General features: G+C 42.7%; 1 protein-coding gene across 1 annotated transcript in view; it reads right to left on the bottom strand.

Annotated features, from left to right (window-relative positions):
* LOC111156236 (IQ motif containing K) overlaps window positions 1-20,932 on the bottom strand; it is a 122,574-nt gene extending 101,642 nt beyond the window's left edge. The window contains exons 1-4 of the mRNA XM_022516987.1: window positions 20,734-20,932; window positions 13,724-13,788; window positions 11,802-11,931; window positions 10,760-10,857 (exon numbers count right to left, since the gene is read on the bottom strand). Coding sequence (XP_022372695.1) covers window positions 10,760-10,857; window positions 11,802-11,931; window positions 13,724-13,788; window positions 20,734-20,920 — 480 coding nt within the window. The 5' untranslated portion in view covers window positions 20,921-20,932. The remainder of the gene's footprint in view (window positions 1-10,759; window positions 10,858-11,801; window positions 11,932-13,723; window positions 13,789-20,733) is intronic.
* Between the last annotated feature and the right edge of the window lie 40 nt (window positions 20,933-20,972).

Below are 20,972 nucleotides of genomic sequence, written 5' to 3' on the forward strand. Positions count from 1 at the left end.
TGTTTAGATTTTTACAAATATATATTATGTTTAAAAGGCCCTAGTATTTTTAGAATGATGAGGAAAGTCCATCCTTGGCCATCTGTAATACCCAGAAATTAGTAACAAGGATGCCACCTTCCATTTATTCAAACAACAACTGGTCACCTGGTCGGGACCCTGGGGAGTAACATTTCTGTTGCAGATGCGCTATTTCCCAGGCATCATGTTAATTGTGTTCACAACAGCTAATGTGTACTGTTTTCTCTGTGCCAGGCACTCTTTTAAATTTTACTGAACTCATTTATCCTCATGACAACTACACATTATTATTATTGTTATTGTTATTGTTACTATTATTCCCATTTTACAGATTAGGAAACAGGGGCACAGAAAGGTTAAATACCTTGCCCAAAGTCCTTTACTCATAGATGGAAGAGTATGAATTTGAACCCGGCTGGACTCTGGGGTTTGCTCTTTCACACCTTGCCTCATTTAACCCTCTCAATAATTCCCACCTGTGCTTTACAAATGAGGCGAGGAGGGAGTTGGAAACAAGCAGCTTCCCTGAAGTCACTAGGCTAGAGCCAGAAGTCAAACCTGCCACCTGCTGTCAGATCCATACTATTTCTAATACAGCGTACAAGGTAAATTACAAAACGGGTCACTGGTCTTTACCCCTCCCTGGATCCACACCCTCTGTGGGGTAGCTTTATAGATCTTCCCATTAAGAGGCGGAGTCTATTTCCTTAGTCCTTGAATCCGAGCTGGACTTGTGACTTGCTTTGGCCAATATAATGCCATGAAAGTAACAGTGTGCCAGTTCCAAGCCTCAGGCACAAGAGGGCTTGAGAACTTCTACTCGAATCCTCACACCCCTGCCCAGCTACCATGTGAACAATCCAGGGTTCATCTGATGGAAGCTGAGAGACCAAGTCGAACAGAGATGATACATCCCAGCTAAGGTCATTCTAGACTAGCTGGTACCCAGCCTGCCTGGTAGTTACCCACCGACACGTGAACAAGCCCAGCCAAGGCCAGAAGAATCTCCCAACTGAGCCCAGCCCAAATTACTGCCTTGTAGGAGAGTGAACTAAATAAATTGTTGCTTTAAGCCACTAACTTTTGAGGTACTTTGTTACATAGCAAACATTAACTGATGCCATGTGTAATAAGTGAAATGCAATTTATGGCCAAATGGTCATGTTCTCCCCAAGTAGCAGCCTGTCAAGAATGCTACCACAGCCACCTGGCAAAAAGCCATGCCCCTGAAAGCCAGAGGACAAAGCTTCAGAGCAGAAAAGGAAAATGCTGTCACAAAGCCACTGCTCTTCATTTTGTAAGACAACCATGGGGTCACCCTCAGGTCAGAGCCTGTTGACTTTCTTTTTAAAGTCTTGTCTTTTGAGGATGACTTTGATTTTTAGAAACAAAAGCAACTCCTAGCCAAGTTTGGGAATGAAGTGATCAATGCTGCCATTGTTAAAAGGAAGAAAGAAAAGAAGCATGACTATAAAGTTATAATAAGATTTTCTTGCATGGTTTACAAACTGGATCTGACAGCAATTCCAAGAGCCTCAAAGGGAAGTATTTTCAACACTAACAGACTTATTGACATACAGCAGTCCCCCCTTATCCACAGGGGGTAGGTTCCAAGACCCCAGTGGATGCCTGAAGCTGTGGACAGTACTGAACTCTGCATGTACTATATTTTTCCTATAAATACATACCTATGATAAATTTAATTTGTAACTTAGGCACAGTAAGACAATAATTATAACAATATGCTGAAAAAATATGCTGAAATAAAAGTCATGTAAATGTGGTCTCTCTATGCCTCAGAATATCTTTTTTTCAAAAAAGAATTTATTTATTTATTTGACAGAGAGAGATCACAAGTAGGCAGATAGGCAGGCAGAGAGAGAGAAGAGGAAGCAGGCTCCCTGCCGAGGAGAGAAGGACTCGATTTTAGGACCCTGAGATCATGACCTGAGCCGAAGGCAGAGGCTTAACCCACTGAGCCACCCAGGCGCCCCTATGCCTCAGAATATCTTATTGTCCTGCACTTACCCTTCTTCCTCTAAGTGATGTGAAATGATGAAACGTCTGTGTTACGAGATGAAATGAGGTGAATGAGGGAGGGGTGTTAGGCTACTATTGACCTTCTGATGACCATTAGAAGGAGCATCACTTGCTTCTGGAACACGTGTGACCACAGGTCACTGAAACCTCAGCTTAGGGGGCATTGCTACAGTAGGACTAAGTGTCTAGCTTGGAAGCCAGACTCCTGGGCTCCAACCCTGGCTCTTCCTCTGAGTCACCTTGTGAATGGGGATACTTCTTGAGCCTCTGTTTCCTCATCCACAAAATGGGGGCAGTAAAACCACCCAATCCAAGGGTTGCTGTGATGATTAAATAAGATCGCAATGTGAAATAACGCCTGGCATATAGGAAGTACTCTATAAATGAATGCCATCAGTCACCACTGATTAATCACTTAGTAGATGATTAAGAAATAGCCCTTACCTTGGAGCCATATTTCATATTTAGGTATTAAATTCCAAAATGTGAAATTGGGATCTGTTGTCTGGACCCACTTCAATGCTATAATATTCACTCAAACATAACAAGGTCAGGTAAAAACCCAGTTTCCTCTACTCAATATCTACCCACGAGAAATGAAAACATATGTCCATACAATATTTATATGCAACTCTTCATAGCAGCATTACTCATAATAGCCAAAAAGGACAAACAACCCCAAACAAAATGTAGTGTATCCATACCATTAAATATCATGCAGCAATAAAGACGAAGTGCTGATCGAAGCCACAGCAGAGATGAACCTCGCCAACACTGTATGACGTGAAATAAGCCCGACGCAAAAGACCATCTATTATGTGATTCTAGTTATAGGAAATGTCCAGAAAAGGTAAGATTGGAGGGGGGTATGGAAATGTTCTAAAATTAGATTATGGTGATGGCTGCATAACTCTATAAATTTGCTCCAGTTAAAATGAGTGCAAAATTGCTTTTTTAAATTGTGGTAAAACGTACATGATACCATCCTAACAATTTTTTAGCATATAGTTCAGATGTGTTAAACACATTCACATTGTGTAACCCATCTCCAGAATTTCTCTCATCTTGCAAACCTGAAACTCTACCCATTAAACAACAACCCCCATTCCTTCCTCCCCACAGGCCCTGGCAACCATATGCCCCTTTCTGTCTCCAAATTTGACCACTCTAGGTACCTCTCATGTAAGCAGAATCATACATAAAAATCATACTTTGTATCTGAACCCATGTTGTGTGTGTGTTGTGTGTGACTGGCTTATTTCACTAGGATAACGTCCACAAGGTACACTGATGTGGAAGCATGGGACGAGAAGAGTTCCTTCCTTTTATTTTATTATTATTATTTTTAAAGATTTTATTTATTTATTTGACAGGCAGACATCACAAGTAGGCAGAGAGGCAGGCAGAGAGAGAGAGGAGGAAGCAGGCTCCCTGCCGAGCAGAGAGCCCGATGCGGGGCTCGATCCCAGGACCCTGGGATCATGACCTGAGCCAAAGGCAGAGGCTTTAACCCACTGGGCCACCCAGGCGCCCCGAGTTCCTTCCTTTTAAAGGCTGAATAATATTCCATTGTATGGATATACCACATTTTTAAAATCCATTCATCCATGATGGACGCTTGGGTGATGTGAATGGATTTTATGGTATCTAAATTATACTTCAATAAAGCTGGGGTTTTTTTTAGATTTTATTTATTTTTTTGAGAGAGAGACAGCAGAGAGAAAGAGAGAGAGAGCCCAAGCTGGGGTGGCAAGGCAGAGGGAGAAGGAGAAGCAGGTTCCCTGATGAACAGGGAGCATAACACGGGGCTCAATCCAGGACCTGGGATCATGATCTAAGCCAAAGGCAGATGCTTAACCAACTGAGCCACCCAGGCACCCCAGTAAAGCTGTTTTGTTGTTGGTTTTTTTTTTTTTTCAAGTTTATTTATACAGCATCCTGTTAATGGACTTTAAGGTCATTTCCATTTCTTTATATTTTAACCAATGTTGCATTTAATGTTCTTCTTCAGAGCTTCTTATTATAAAGACTGAGTTTTTCTAGCCATAGTTCAGATTTAGAAGGGAAATTTTTATGTCATAGAGTATATTTTCAATTTTACTAGGTTTTGCCAAATTTTTCTCCAGATGGGTAGTACCAATTATACACACACACACACACACACACACACACACACACATATATATGGATATATATATATATATATAGATATAGATATAGATATATGATTTCCAGGGCACCTGGGTGGCACTTTGCTTTGACCCACAGAATGTGGTGGAAGGGATGCTGTTGGAGTTCCAGAGCCTCGGTGTCACACTTCTGCCTTTGCCCTCTTGGAACACTGTCCCCAAACCACCAGTCTGTACAGGAGCGCAGCTGGCCTACTAGAGGATGAGAGGCATGTGGCTGGCCAACCAGCACCCAGGCTCCAGCCCTATGCCTGAGGCCAGCTTGGGCCTCCCAGCCCTGCCCAGTCACCTGCTGAAAGCAGTCCCCTGAGTGAGTGGAGGTGAGACCAAGAGAACAGTTAGCCCACAGAAATAATAAATCACTGTTTTAGCCATAAAGTTTCCAGGTTGTTTATGATGCAACAACACAGCAATCAGGTAACCGTTAAGTAGGTAGTAAATATTATCTAAGCATTTCCTTTCAGGACATGAAGAGGGCTCTATAAAGTGCGACAAGGGGGTACTGGGTCCAGTAAGGTGGAGAACCACTGCTGTGATGAGTTCCCACCGCTCCTAAAATAAAACTCACACTCTTTACTGGCCTATATGATGTGGCCACTACAGAGCAACCTTGGCCACTTCACCTCCCATCTCATTAGCGTGCTCTGCTCCCTCCATACTGGCTTCCTTTTCGTCCCTGGAATAGGTGACTGAATTTGGCAGTACTGGGTCATTAGGAAAACTTACAAGGAGTTGTACCAGAGGATTTCAGTGCCAAAGTACCCCAAGTTAAAGATAGAACATATGGTAAAAAGAAGGAGCTGAGTGATTTACTCAGTGTGTCAGTGAAAATTAAAAAGAAAGAAATCACCTAGATGGGGGAGCAAAGTTAAATAGATGGGTTTGAAAATGTTATTTAGGGGTGCCTGGGTGGCTCAGTGAGTTAAAGCCTCTGCCTTCGGTTTGGGTCATGATCCCAGGGTCCTGGGGTCAAGGCCCAAGTCAGGCTCTCTGCTCAGCGGGGAGCCTGCTTCCCTTCCTCTCTCTCTCTGCCTGCCTCTCTGCCTACTTGTGGTCTCTGTCTATCAAATAAATAAATAAAATCTTTTTAAAAAATGAAAATGTTATTTATTTATAACTTCTACTTTTTATAATTATGAAAGTAATTCACACTTATTTTCAAGTTACCAAAATACTTTGGAGCAAAGGCCTCCCAATTTTCATCTCTCGTCCAGCTGACATGTGACTATGCTTACTGGCTAACAAATTAAGATTCCATCATCTATATTCATTTACCTTTGGTTTGGTCTGTGTACCGCATATGTCGGTATATACCCAAGAAATGACTGTACAGTAACTACTGTCAATTCACAGATGGACTTCCACCAACTATTTGTACAAAGTAATCATTTCCCTTTATCTTTCACAAAGTATGGTTGTTTAACACAATATAAAATATGGCTAGCGCCCAGCTAATTTCACAGCAAAACTAAAAGGCCCATTAACTTTCTTTATAGATGGTACTTCAGTGCCCTACAGACACCACCTATATGTCTGTGACCTTTCTTTCTTTTTTCTTTTTTTAGATTTTATTTATTTATTTTAGAGAGAGTGAGAGAGTGCGCATGTGCACACATGAGTGGTGGGGGGCAGAAGGAGAGGGAGAAGCAGAATTCCTGGTGAGCAGGGAGCCTGACTCAGGGCTCAATCCCAGGACCTGAGATCATGACCTGAGCCAAAGGCAGACACTTAACCAAGTGAGCCACCCAGGCGCACCTTCTCTGTGACCTTTTCATATGTAGTTGAAAACAACTATCTGGGGAAGGTTAAAGAAATCTCTTTCACTTGTTAAATTCATCTCAAGAAATGCACAGGGTCTTCATTTAATCTTAAAGCTGAGATAATTCAATCATTCATTTAAGGTTTAGTCTCCCAATTGTAATCTCCTCCAAAAATGAAGGACTGGAGAAATACCTGCTTGTTAAATAAGCTGAATTTTATTCTGAGCACTGAAAAGATTAACATATCTAATGATGAACAAACCATTTGATTAGGATCTTTATTAATTTCACTAGAATTCAATTTGTAATATTGAAAATGACATGTATAAAGGAACTGAATTATGAATAAATCAATATAAAAATCATTAAGCTTACACAGCTTGTCCGGTTGGAAGAGTCAGGTTGGAAACAAAGTCTGCCTGATTCTAGAGGCCCGGTTCTGAACCACTGGCCCATGTACCATAGATTGCTTCGTGTGTGTGTGTGTGTGTGTGTGTGTGTGTGTGTTTGTCTAATTGGCCAAGTGCTCTTTGGCATAGTAATGAGATGCCATTCATTGTTCTCCACCCCTACCCGCCCGCGTTTTATTCCCTCCAGTTTTCCTTGGAGTGTTACGGTACTCATGAGACAATCTAAATGAAGGATTCTGCCCCACGAGGCCTCCATGGGGCCTGGTCTGGGTGACTGCCCCATACCTGCCTTGCTTCTCACTCCTTTTTTCCTATGGATTCCAGACCCATCTTTCATATCAGAATGTGGTCCATGCTTTCGGCAAGCCATTGGACCAACCACCAGCGTGGTCTGATGTCAAACTCCTAGACTCAGGAAGCAGAGCACTGCTCAGCTTGAATCTTGGCTCTACAACCACTTACTAGCTGTTCTCCTGAGCTTGTTGGTTAACCTTGGCAGTGCAGAATCCTCATCTGAAGACTGAAGTAAGAGCACCCACACTGGAGGGTTGCTGGGAAGATGAAATGAGTTTCAGCAGATCAAATATTTAGAACAATGTAAGGGCCCTAAAGTGCCAGAAACGACTATTCCTTTTTTTTTTTTTTTTTTTTTTTTTAAGATTTTATTCATTTGACAGACAGAGATCACAAGTAGGCAGAGAGGCAGGCAGAGAGAGAGGCAGGAAGCAGGCTCCCTGTTGAGCAGAAAGAGCCTGAGGCAGGGCTCAATCCCAGGACCCTGAGATCATGACCTGAGCCGAAGGCAAAGGCTTTAACCCACTGAGCCACCCAGGTGCCCCAGAAACTACTATTCTTCAATTCCAGCTTCTTGCTCAACTCTCTAGCTCTCCATCTGCTAGGAGGCCCCTTCAATTTTTAGAGGACTGCTCCTCACCCAACTCTAGCTCTAAGGGAAGCCACTCTACAGTCTATCTCCCTCCAGAGGCAGTAAATCGAGACACCACAGGTATAGTTAGTAAATCAGCTCTTGCGTGTAACAGCTAGCGCAAACTGACAAGCGCTCCCATAACTTAACTGCTATCTTAAAAATTGGCCCTGACTTTTGAGGAACTGTATTCATTCATCCAACAAGTATTTAGTGGGTCCCTCCCTACCATGTCCCAGGTGCTGCTAGAGCTACATCATAGAACAAAACAGAAAATAACAAAAGCAAGGAAACCTAACTATAAGTCAGCATTTTAAGGGCAAAATACAAATCAGCAATTATTTCTTGAGTGACCTAATATAACTGCTGTTTCAAGATATAATTTGAGCGGCCCCAATAAACAATGAATTATGCTGCTGTTTAAGAGTCATTTGGATGCGAGTTCAGTTGTGGGTGACAGATAAGAATGCCCCAGTTATGTAATTTTGGCTGGAGGCTGGTTATCATTCAGTTTAAGCATCTATTCCCACTGACAGGATGTGAGGAACAGCTGAATTGAGAAAATGCAAATCTGTTGTGCAGATCTGGATAAGAGGAGCTCCGCTTGGGTCTGACAAATGTTTCTGCAACTTTCAAGCCTTCAAAAAATAACCCACAAAAGACTACGTGACCAGGGGGTGAAAAAGGAAGGAATTAGGTTTAATTAAGAAATCCTAAATCAGGAAATAAAAGAAGTTAATGGTAAGCCACCCAGCTTGCATATTTGTAGTATTCAAATCACTGAGCTTCTGGGCAAAGCCCAAGGGAAGGCTAACCTTCCTTGGTGCCTGTGAACCTCATTAAGTACTTCCCCTCATCCTCCTGTAACAGGAGAACCTCTGCCATCCCCTCCCCCCTCTTCTTTCTGCCATCCCTTTAATAGGGGAGGAAAGAGGGTCACAGATCACTTAGGGTCCCACTGCATGGAAAGCAGTTGAGCAGGATTTGGGACTCCAGTGTGTCTGGCTGCCTTGAAAGTTTATCAATTTTTGCAAGCGAACGGTTTTAAGAACCTGTATTTTCTACATTCCTTGATCGCTCGTTACAACATTTAAACTTCAATGCTCTGTTCAAACACCCTGTGCATTTGATGTTTAGACTGGTTTCATTTAGTCCCAGCGGCAGCTCATCTGCAGGATGTCAAAGATGAAATATGAGTTGGCACAAGGATGCCTCATTAATCTCTAATACAAATAGAAATTTCTCTGATTCTTTAAAAGCACTTTATCATTGCTTGGAGGCTGGAAACTGTTTCTAGCCCCCTCATTACAGAATTATTTATGGGCAAACAGTAGAGATATAACCCTCCATGTAAAATCTTAATTACTGCCCTTTCAGCTGATTTTTGTGTCCTCTGAAGGGGTATAAATGAGAAGAATAACAGTTGAAGAAATCAGAACAAAGTCTGCACAGTGGAATATAGCTGCGCCAAGGTCTAGACGTGCATTCATGGCTCCTGGATCCACTCTTGTTTCCCCACGTCCGCTCTTTTTTTTTTTTTTTTTAAGATTTTATTTATTTGACAAGCAGAGAGAGGAGGAAGCAGGCACCCTGCTGAGCAGTAAGCCTGATGCAGGGCTTGATCCCAGGACCCTGGGATAATGAGCTGAGCTGAAGGCAGATGCTTAACTGACTAGGCATCCCTTGTTTGTGGTTTTCTTGAGGACAAGGCCATAGCTGGTCCTCTCTGTGTCCTTTCCTAGGGTCTGGCCCAGTCATCAGTACACAGTAGGATTTAATAAATATTTGTTGAACAGAGCTGCATTTGGGTGACTTACTCTGTCTCTGGATATTCTATATGCATATTTAAACACAGATTATTCCACTGTGCTCATGTCATTGTTTAATCATTGTGTGCCATCCTTTGTTCAATCTAATAAAAGCCATGGAACACTGAATATACTATGGCCAACAGCAAGATTTTAAAAAAAGATCCCTGAAATATGACCTGTAGGATGGTCTGGTCTCCCTCATTTAGCAGCAGGACCTGAAGCCAGAGAGACAAAGCCCCTGACAATGGCAGGGTCAGGCTAGGGGCTCTGCTGTCTGGTCCCTGGGCTCACTACCATTCCACCCTGCTGCACTTTGCACCTGTTAACAGCACACAGCAGAGGGGGAAGGTCAGTTATGAATGGGGGATGGATATTTAGCCCTCAGGAGAAGCCAAATGAGCAAATGAAAAGAAATATAATCAGTTCAGATTTTATAACCTATGGCAAGTAATTTGTTCTTCAGAAAACATGGACATTTTTAAAAATCAGTATTTCTTGGAGCTATTTAGAGGACAGCTTCCAACTTCCATCATTTGGGAGGGATGAAATTAGGATTATCTAGGCTATGGGTGTCTCCTTAGTATATAAAAGCACCATCCGGGTGACACGCAGTTCTTCTCAGAGACAGACTGTGCTGAAGGGTAACCAGAGAGCTGATACCATTAGCTGTGAGTGCTCTGAGGGCCCTGGGATGTGGCAAGCTGACTGAGGTTTGCACTGCAGTTACTGCCAATTTTTTAAGTATCATTTTGAATCATAACTTGGATCTGAATCCTAACTCTGCAAATTCATCTTGATCCCCTTTCTAAATCTTTTTGTTCTTCTGTTTCCTCATCTGTAAAATACAGGGGACACTAATAGAAGGAATCTCATAGGGCCATTGGAGGGCTGAATGAAATAGTGAATGTTAAAGCATTTAGCAAAGCACCTGGCACAGAGCAAGCACTTGGTCAATATTAAATATTGTTGCTATTTTATTCTCTTCACACAGGCCATCCTAATTCTAGTATTCAAAACTGTGCATGGAACACACGCACCCCCAAGTATCCTGTCAACCATAGAAAAGAGGGTGCCCCCACAGGGGTATTTACGGGAGGGTGCTCCAGGATTCAAACTCCATTCACACAGAAAGCTGGCTGCAGTGTGACCATGAGTAATGCTTAGCGAGCACTGACAGTGGGTCAGACCTTTCCTGAAGCAAGCTACATGCGTGATACTGAGCATGAAGTGGAATATGGAGAGGCCAGATGTGGGAAGATCAATCCAGAATCAGATAAAATAGAAGGCGAGCCTTCATCGTCATACACAGTCAGTGGCAGCCAACAAACCTGGTAGATGCCAGTTACCCAGGAGAAGGGCAGGCAGGGAGGCCAAGAAGGCAGAAAACCTCTCTGGAGCCAAGTGGCCAGACAGATGGCAGTGCATGTGTGTGCACAACTAGATGTCATGGCTGCAGCTGAGTGGGTGACCAAAACACAGCTCTCCTTCCCAAAGGGATTGTTTTGAGAATGACCACTTGATGGTACTGAGATAATGAGGTACCATCTGATAAAAATGAATTACTGAGCATTTAGAAATAAAGAAACCCCACAGAGCAACTGACCTCAAAACATTTTTCTTTCTTTGCTTGGTGAAGCAGGCTAGCCATTCCGGGAAGTAGAACTGGAAAGATGAATGTTTCCAGATATTCCTTGGGGGAACCTAAACCAAACAAAAAAAAAATCCTACTGAAAATCCCAAATGGCCCAGATGAATCTGGGAGAAATGTTTGTTTCTGAACCAAAAAAAGGTATTGTCCGTGAAGTAACAGGACCTTAAATGTTGCATTTTACTTCAGACTGCTGAGTTGGGCTGTGTTATTAAAGAAACTGAAAATATCTTTCTGAGCCTCTGTGGACTGGCGAGGATGTAGACGGGGTCCTGCACAGGGCTGGGGCCACAGGCACAGCAAGGAGGCCAGTGTGGCTGGAGGGAAAATAAGCAAGGGAAGTGTGGTAGAATGAGGAGGAGAGGAACAGGTTGCGGGTACAATGGATGGGGCATTATGTCCACAGTAATGGTGGTGGTGGTTGCCAAGGCCCAAAGCTCACTAGCAGAGAGAACAGAACAAAATGGTAGGAGAGGTCTGGTCCCAGGGAGGGCCTGAGGAACTGGTCCCAGGGAGAAGATGGAGAAAGTCTACACCTCTGACTTCAACCCACAAGACAGGGCAGCGTGATACTTTCATCCACCTTTTACATTCCCCCCTTTGATTTTAATGTAGAATCAAGGTATGCTTGCTGTTATTTATCATCTTTCTTATATTTCATCCTTAAAGATAAACCAGTGGGATAAAGTTACTTCTCTTAGAAATAAAAATTAAGGGGCGCCTGGTTGGCTCAGTCAGTAGAGTATGTGACTCTTGATCTCAGGGTCACGAGTTAAATCCCCATGTTGGGCATGGAACCTACTTAAAATTTTTTTTTAAAAAATATAAGAAAATTCTGATATGTATTAAAAAATAAAAGATAAAATTAAACTTAAAATAAGAAGATATTCTTTCATATTTTTGTGGTCTCCCTGAGGTCTGTCCACCCCATTCCCACCCTGTAGTTTTGCAATGTTACAAGCCCCACATTATAAAAGACAAAATCTCCCTTACTTACATGTTTTTGGATCAACTGTTTCCAACTTGACTTGAGGACAGAGTACATGCGAGTCCATGGTCAAATGAGGAGCTGAATAAACGTGCTCTGTATTGAAGCCATGGAGAACCGTTTCCTCTAATGGTGAAACCTGATGGGGGCCATTGGGGGGAGAATCAATTCATATAAATAGTTTAAATAACTGTATTTTCCTGTGTAACCTAACAAAGGATAAAATTCTGTATTAACTTCAGGTTCAAGGGGCACAATGAGTACAAATCTTTGTGCCCTCTTCCCTTCTGAGACACCTATAAATGACAATCAAGGAATAAAGCCCTAATAGAGAAAAAGAACAGGAGAACCATTAGTGGACGAAAGATTTGCAAACATTTCCAAAAGTAACAGAGATGAAGCCTGTGGTCAAGGAAGAGAGGGAAGGGTAGCCCAGGATCCATAAGAGGAAACTGTGCCAGTTGATGGGAGTCCCTCTTCCCATCAAAACTCCAGAAGGCTTTAATCCCCTCAGAGGATGGGAATGAGAGAAGGAATGATAAACAGGAGGGGTTAAGTGAAAATCCAGCTGGGGCTCCACTGGCCTGCTCTCTACATTTCCCCTCCTCTTGCTTCTGCTCCTTTCAATATACATAAAGCTCCATTCCCACCATGTTTTTTGTTTTTTTTTAAGATTTTATTTATTTGACAGAGATCACAAGTAGACAGAGAGGCAGGCAGAGAGAGAGGAGGAAGCAGGCTCCCTGCGAGCAGAGAGCCCGACGTGGGGCTCGATCCCAGGACCCTGGGATCATGACCTGAGCCGAAGGCAGAGGCTTTAACCCACTGAGCCGCCCAGGCGCCCCTCCCACCATGTTTTATATCCAGTTCTCTCTCCTTGCCAGTGATTCTAGTGATTTCCACTGACTTCTAGGATTGGCCAAGCTGATAGCCGAAAGGAGAAAAAAAAAAAAAAAAAAAGCTCTCCAATGATTTGGAGGCTTTCTGCCTGCAACCCGGAAGAAAAGTCTCCCATTAGACAATCACTCCCCACCAGCTCCTAGTCAATGTTTCTATTCATAGAAGAGACTCATCCAGAAGACAAACGCACATGGATGACTGCAAAAGAAAATCATACCAGCTACATAGAAAAATCCACTCAGATCAAAATACAAATTCTGAATAAGTAACAAGAGTTCTCTACACAAAACATCCACAGCATAAAGGACAGATATCAAGATCTACCAAGAAAAACGGACTCTGGAAAAAGCACAAACAATTCAGGGAAGGGAACTGTAACTGGTATCTGCAGAGACATTTGAGAAAGCATTACATCCACAGAGCAAGAACAGGATGCTACGAAAAAAGAACAATCACAGGCAAGAAATTCTTAGAATCTCTGGTAGTGGCGGCTGCAATAACCTACTGGAATTCTAGAGACTTAGGTTTGGGTCCTATCTCTGTGACCCTGCTCAATTCCCTGAATCTTTCAGAGCCTTGCTCTTTTATTTTAAACTCCATTAAGCCCTTATTTTACTTCAAGTATACTGTCTGAGGGCCCCCCTTCCTTGGCCCTCTTAGTAAGGTCTTTTTCATCTTGCCCACACTGGTATGCATAGAGAAATGTGCTCTCTCCCCAAGTATGCTCAACATGGGCATGTGCTGGCTCCTTCAGAAAGAACTTTCTCATCCAGGGTCTCATCTGAGCCCCACAGAGGTCCTGCGAGTTAGTCAAGGATTATCTGCTCCATTTACCAGAGGTGGAAACTGAGGGTCAGAAGGGTTATATGATGCCCTCTAAGTGACACCATTAGTAGTAGTAGAGCTAGGACTGGCCCCAATTTCTGGTTCTAATTCCGGTGCCTTCCCTTTCCCACCTCCTTAACTCATGACATCAGCACCATTGTCACATAAGAGCCTTTCGTTTAGGTTGGGGCCTGGACGATACTCACAGAAATCATAGCTTCTTGTTTGACTTTACATCCCTCTGGAAAGGGAGGCAGCTCAGCTTCATACTCTAAAGGGAGCAGGGAAAAAAACATCCTTAATTCCACACTTCATTGCAGTTTGTGATACAATTTCCTTTCCTCTGAAGAAAACATTCTTAAATTTTAATTTGGTCGATGTTTTATCGAAATGAAAACAACTGGCTACTATAGGTTAATAACTACTGTGAACCACCTTATTTAAAATGGATGAGATGACTGTTCTCTTGTATGCCAGACTCAAGGCTTTATGTAAGAATTTGAGCCTCTTTTGCTGAGAAGGTACAACTTTAGATTTTGCTCACAAATTATGATAACTACATGGAATAAAAGGAGGAAGAGAATGGGACAGAGGCCAAGGGAAGACACCAATAGTTATATAGAGAGGAGGGGAGGAAAGGAAAAAGAGGAGCACATGGTGGGAGGGCACTGTAAAAGCAACAGAGAGATGAGCTGTGTCTTGCAGTCATGAGGATGAGCATGAAGGCAGGATGGCCTGATCGGGGTATGCATCTGGAAGAGCAATCCCATAAAGACCCCACTACTCAAAGTGTGCCCAAGAACCAACAGCATCAGCATCTCTGGGGAGTTAGAAATGCAACACCTCAAATACACCCCTGACCTGCTGAATCTGAGCCTTCATTTTAAGATCATCCCAGGTGACTTGTATGCACAAGTAGGAGTAGTTCTGCTTTAAACTCCAGTAATTTCCTATCCTGGCTACACACAAGAATCGCTGGGGAAGGGGCACCTGGGTGGCTCAGTGGGTTAAAGCCTCTGCCTTCGGCTCAGGTCATGATCTCAGGGTCCTGGGATCGAGGCCTGCATCGGGCTCTCCGCTCAGCGGGGAGCCTGCTTCCACTTCTCTCTGCCTTTCTGCCTACTTGTGGTCTCTGTTTGTCAAATAAATAAATAAAATCTTAAAAAAAAAAAAAAAGAATCACTGGGGAACTTTTTGAAAATAACTTTCCGGAGTTGGGCCCAGACATTCTGATTCAATGGACCTAGGGTGGAGGCCTGGGAATCAGTATTTTTAAAGCTTTCCAGCTGATTTTTTTTATTTTTAAAAATTTATTTGACAGAGAGAGAGAGATTACAAGTAGGCAGAGAGGCAGGCAGAGAGGGGGGGAAGCAGGCTTCCCGCTGATCAGAGAGCCCGATGCAGGGCTCAATCCCAGGACCCTGTGATCATGACCTGAGCTGAAGGCAGAGGCTTAACCCACTGACCCACCCAGGCACCCCTAAAGCTTTCCAGCTGATTCTAATGTGCAGTGAGGTTGCCAGGTTTCAAGGCTGCTCACAGTCAACATGTTGGAGAGCCTAATGCAATGAACAGTCCATACAAGTTCTGCAGGGTAACAAGAACTATTGCTTGGAGAGGGACAGAAATGCTTGGGGCTAAATTAGTTACATCCCTAAAAAAAAGTGGTAAGAATATTTCTGGAAAAGTCAATGTTTTAATGACAAATATAGTCACTTTGCAGCAATGAGAAAAAACAGTTTCTGAGCAAGATGGTATCAATGGAATGAATAAAATTGTATTGGACACATAGTTCCTTGGATACCTAGTTCCTCGTCAGTGAAACATCTCTTGACTTCTTTTTTCTTAACTCCTAGGTGTCAGGCTGGGGACCAGTATGTCAGCCTGTAGGTTGCAAGCAATCTTGCCCAGTACCAGCTATATTAGTTTTCTAATGCTATGTAAAAAATCACCACAAACTTTGCAACATTAAACAACACAAATTTATTATTTCACAGTTCCCATGGGTCAGGAGTCCAGTATGGGTCAGGATCTCATCAGGCTCAAATCAAGGTGTTGGCCATTCATGGCTGTGATCTCATCTGAGGGTTGTGTCCTCTTCTAAGATCATTGGTTGTTGACAGGATTCAGTTTCTTGTGGCTGTAGGTTTGAAGCTCCCATTTTCTTTTTGTTGGTGGGACTCTCAGCTCCGAGAGGGCACCCTCAGTCCTCGTCATGGACAGTCCACATGTGGTTATTTGCTACTTCAAGGCAAACAGGAGTCTCTTCTGCTTTAATGACTCTGACTTAAGGTTCACCTGATTAGGTCAGGCCCACTTACAGTGATCTTCCTAACTTAAAGTCAATTGATGACAAACTTCAATAATGTCTGGAAAATCCCTTGATGGCAATGCCTAGATTTGTGTTTGATTGAATATCTTGGAGATGTGTGCAGTAGGGAGTGGGAATCCTTGGAGCCATCTTAGATTTCCACCCACAATAACAGCTTGAGCTCTACCACTTTGCTTTCCTCTCAAGCAAGCATATAAACTCGCTCTTCTTTCCCAAACACTTTGAGAAACACAAACATGGTGTGAAAACTATTTATTCAGACTTAGGATATAAATATTTAGAGCTTTGTCTGATGACAAAAGCAATACACGCTATGATGAGGAAATTCCAAATAATACAGACCTGTCTTGTGTAAAGAGTGTAAGTCACGTCCAATCCCATTATAACCCATAACCACTGTATTTCAACGTATTTACTAACATATGCATATAACACACAAGTACATTTATTTTAGATCTCCTAGACCATGCCAAATCATCCAAGTATAGAACCTCATAGCACAGTCCTTTTTCTTCATAATTCCTATCAGTTTTATCCTCATTTGAAGTCTGTAAAAATTAATGACTGTGTTTAGTGAGGGAAATTGTCCGGGTCTGTTTATGCTCACCATCATATTCCCAAAGAATACTTGCTGACTGAATGAATGAATGAACAAAATGAAGAATATAGCAAGTTACTTTTGATTCTTTATCTATTCTTTTGTTCACACTTACTGAGAGCCTACTATGTGCCAAGAACCATTCTAGGTGTTGAATCTTGGCCATCTTTCAAGATCGCTACATATATGATATGCCACAATTATTTAACCAGTGTACATAATGAGTGCTTAGGTTGTTTCCAATTTTTCATTACTACAAACAATGTTGCCAGGAGCATCACCATATATATATATGGTGAAATATAGATTGATTGGAAAAGAGATATTGTTATAGGAGTAATTCTTAGATGTGGAATTGTTCTGTTAAAGGAAAAAATAATTTAAAATTTCGACCAAATTGACAAATGTTCCTCCAAGAAGTTTATAACAATTTATACTCCTAATAGTAAGATTGTTTCTCGAGGGTATTACCAATCTTATATATATTTAAGTGACATTTTGCTTTTATTTGCATTTGTTATTTAAGTTTCCTTAATTCTCTGCCTCGGTTTCCTCAATTTTGCCTGTACAACAGGCAAAGCCCTGAGTTGCTGTGAGGTTTAAATGAGGAAAAGCTTCTAGCACAGTGTCTGGCACATAGAGCAGTTCAATAAATGTTGCCATTAGTATGATTTGAGCAAATGGTAGGTGATGAACCTAAAAAAAAAAAAAAAAGACAGAATCCAGATCATTAAGGGGCTTAGATCTTAAGCTAAAGAGTTTGTTTATCATGAAAGTTATGAAAATCATCGTAGGTCAAGGCATGATGTGGTCAGATTTGAATTTTAAAGGGGTTCCTATGGAACAGGGTCTGGATAGAGGACTTCTGCAATTACAAAGCTATAGCAGCAATCCAAACAGGGTGTGGTAAGGGCCTGATCTACAGCAGCAGCCATGAGAACTGGGGGGGGGGGGGGGGGGGGGGAGTTAGGTCTTACAAATATTAAGCAGGTAGAATCTATAGGGATTGGAGAATGTGGGGATCATGAAAAGCAAATGGGAAACATGTTAAGATGAATCTTAATGATTCACCTTATGATGAATCCAGTGAGGATTTCTGGACTGGGTAGCTGAGTGAATGATGGTGACACTCGTTGAGAACGAAAGTTGCTGGGTGTCTAGAATAGTGGCTGGAGTCATTCCTAGCCTAACACTTAAAACAGTTCCCAGCATGGGTAGATAGGTTGACAGAATCGATGAGAATAATTTCACTGGAACCATGAGGTAAGTAGGAGCTAGTCTGCGCTGGGTTGATAAAAGGAGTGACAGTGGTATGAACAAGGGCAGTGTGTTCTTTCCAGAAGCTTGGCTGAGAGAAGAAAAGGGATAAACAAGAGCTAGAAGATAATACGTGCTAAGGGAGAGGTTTTTCTCAAGATGACAGACCACAGGATGTTTGGAAGGAAAAGTCAGTAAAGAAGTTACATGTAGGAGACAGGGTGACAGAGCAGGATCCTGGGATGCCAAGAGGATGGTACCAAAGCCCAGATGCCGGCTGAGCTGCTGGTAGCAGGGTATGTGTGCAGATGCAAATATGTTAATCGGTATAAGGAAGTTGAAGGATCCCCTTCCTGCCTCCAAATGCCTGACTCTTCTCAATGAATGTCTCCTACATTTACTAAGTGATACCACCCAACATTTGAAGGGGGTTAGAAACTTGGGGCTAGTAGATGGGGGCAACAGAAGAAGCCACTGAGGGATGTTGACTGACAGGCAGTGTGAGAGCCCCCTGGTGTCACTTTTCTCCAGCTGTACTCAGCAGCTGCTCTAAGGTTACATGGATTGATTCAGAGCTGGTCCATGTTGGTATCTGGCAGGTGGGATGGAGGAACCTGATTCTACAATGGCTCTAAGGGTTGAGGTTGCAGAGTATTTGGAGTAATGAACCAATGGCAATAATGAGGATGCTGATGAGAGTAATAACAGCAATAACAAAACAGGAGACTGTAAGCTCCTGATACTTTGACTCGGTCTTCATTAAAACCATAGTTAAAAATCATGTCACAAGCAAGAATAAGATTTAATTAGAAGCCTTGGCAGGAAAGAACTTTATTGATACTGATACAAGTGCCTTTGAGGATACAAAGCTCAGAGGTAGTCATCACTGGAAAGTTGAGAGCGAAAATTAAAGAAAAATTACAAGTAAGTTGTCAAGTTATATAAACACATACATGTACACACACACACACACACACACACACACAGCATCAGCCAGGTAAGACAGTCTTAAGTCAGATATTTACCTATTCTATATTTCTTCTTCCTGAAATTGAGTTTCTCACAGGTCTACTTGCTGTGATGAGTTGCTTTTTAAATGGAGATGTACTAATAGAACGTAACAGTTAACCTCAAACATAGGATTACCACAAAGCCTGCTTTTCATGTTTGTTGTGAGGCACGAAATTTACCCATTATATGCTTGTTATAGGCAACTCCATGTTAGAACAGTTAAGAAATTCATCTGGCTTAAAGTAATCATGACAGAGCCTTGGTATATAATTCACCATCTCTGACCCCATTAACTTCGTGATGTAACTCTATCACTTTGTGAGTAGCAATTCACTTGCTTTACAGAGAGCGCCAAACCTCTTTGTCTTTGCTTTTCCCTACAGGGCTATTTGACCAAAATAATCTTCTGACTTTAAAACACAAGGCAAACCATGTTTCATTGTTAACAACAATGAACATTTATTGAGCTCTTTCTAAATGTCTGACACTATGCTAATCACCTTCACAAATATTATCTTACCTGGTCCTCACATCAGCCCTGTGAGGTAGATAAGCAGTTTTCCTTAGACAACACACCAGTAATAAACTCTGTTACAAAGAACTGTTTGGCTTGAAGAAGTCAAAACTCCTTCCACTTTTCTGGGGAAAAGACATTCACGACTACCTTCAAATATGAGTGGTTTAAGGTAGAGTGATCAACTTGGGTCATGACACCAAGGGGTTAGGACCAAAGGGTAGAAATTACAGGGAGAACTTTGATTTTTCTAAATATAATGTGAAACTGGAAAAGGAATTCAAGCATTGGATGGGAGGTGAAACAGACAGCCGCTGAGAGTTACCTATCAACTCGGAGTCCGCAATTCTCTTCCTCCTCTGTATTTTCCACTTCTTTCATATATTGGTGCATTCACTCTTTTTCCCCATTCAACAAACATTTCCTGATTTGTCCAATATGGTATCCACTAGCCACAGTCGCTATTTACATTTGGTTAATTTAAGTAAAATAAAAAATTTGAGTCCCAAATGCACTACCCACATTTTAAGCGCTCAAAACTATATGTGCCTAGTAGCTTCCACATTTTTTTCTGAGCTATAACTGACATTTAACATTAAATTAGTTTCAGGTGTACAACATGATCAATCAATAGGGCTACCATATTTGAAAGTTCTGGGAAGTGCTGTTTCAGACAGCTGACATAGAATAATCACAAGAATGAAAAATCTTGAGTTTTTGACCTTGAGGAGCTTACTATCTAGAGGAGAAAAAAAACCCCACCCAATATTATTTTTTAAGAGCTCACATTTATCGAATTCTTGCTGGAAATGGGGCAGTTTGCTAAGCACTTTCTGTGACTATTTAGCTGCAATGCTCTTAACACCATAAAACAGCTGTCATTATTTTGCTCACTTTACAGAAAGGGCAGTAACTTGCTCAACGTATGTGAAAAGTACTGAAAGGCCTCACGACCAAGAGTAGTGTAGGGCCATGAAAGAAATTGCGCTAAACTTCATTTGGGGAGTTTAAGGAAGATCAGAAGTGGAGAGGGATTAAAACCCAAATCTGTAGAGACCATGTTTACTCAACCTGCGGGCTACAGACTTAACTAATCAGAATTACCTAGGATGCACGTTAAGAGTGCAGATTCCCTGCACCTGATTATGGGATCTGTGGGCAGGAACTGGGATCCTACGCTTTAACCAAGCTCCCCATCTCTCTCCCAAAGATTCTTTCTTATTTATTAAGTGAGGTTGGAGAGCCACTGTCCACACCACTGGGTCCCCCTTTGTTCCGCTTTCCCCTGGCTTCCCTGGTTTTAATTTGAGTACGGATCAAGGTGGAAGCCTGCGGTGCGACATCTCGCACGAAAGTCTCGGAGCCTCAGTTTCCCCGTCCGTGAAATGGAGATCCTGGCGGGCCTGCCGCGCGCCTACCAAGGGGACCACGCACGTCAGGCGCCCTGAGAACGCGGACCCCGCCTGGCGAGTCCCGCCCCTCTCTGCCGGCCCGGGCTGCCTACCCTCGCAGATCTGCTCCCACAGGTTCTTGCCCGGAGGCTCCACGCCTTGTCCTGGCGAGAGGGGTAGCTCGGGGGACACGGTGGACACGATGGGCACTGACGTCTGGGCAGTGTCCGACGACTCTGCTGAGCCGGCCGGCTCCTCGCGCTGGGTTGTGCTACCACTCGCCTGACCAGGTGCAGCCATGGCCGCGGTTTCCAAGGCAACCGCCCTCCCGGCTTGGCTACGACCCGGAAGG

This window comes from Enhydra lutris, unplaced genomic scaffold, assembly GCF_002288905.1.
Source record: "Enhydra lutris kenyoni isolate GAN:26980312 unplaced genomic scaffold, ASM228890v2 scaffoldscaffold45, whole genome shotgun sequence".
Lineage (NCBI taxonomy): Eukaryota > Metazoa > Chordata > Mammalia > Carnivora > Mustelidae > Enhydra > Enhydra lutris.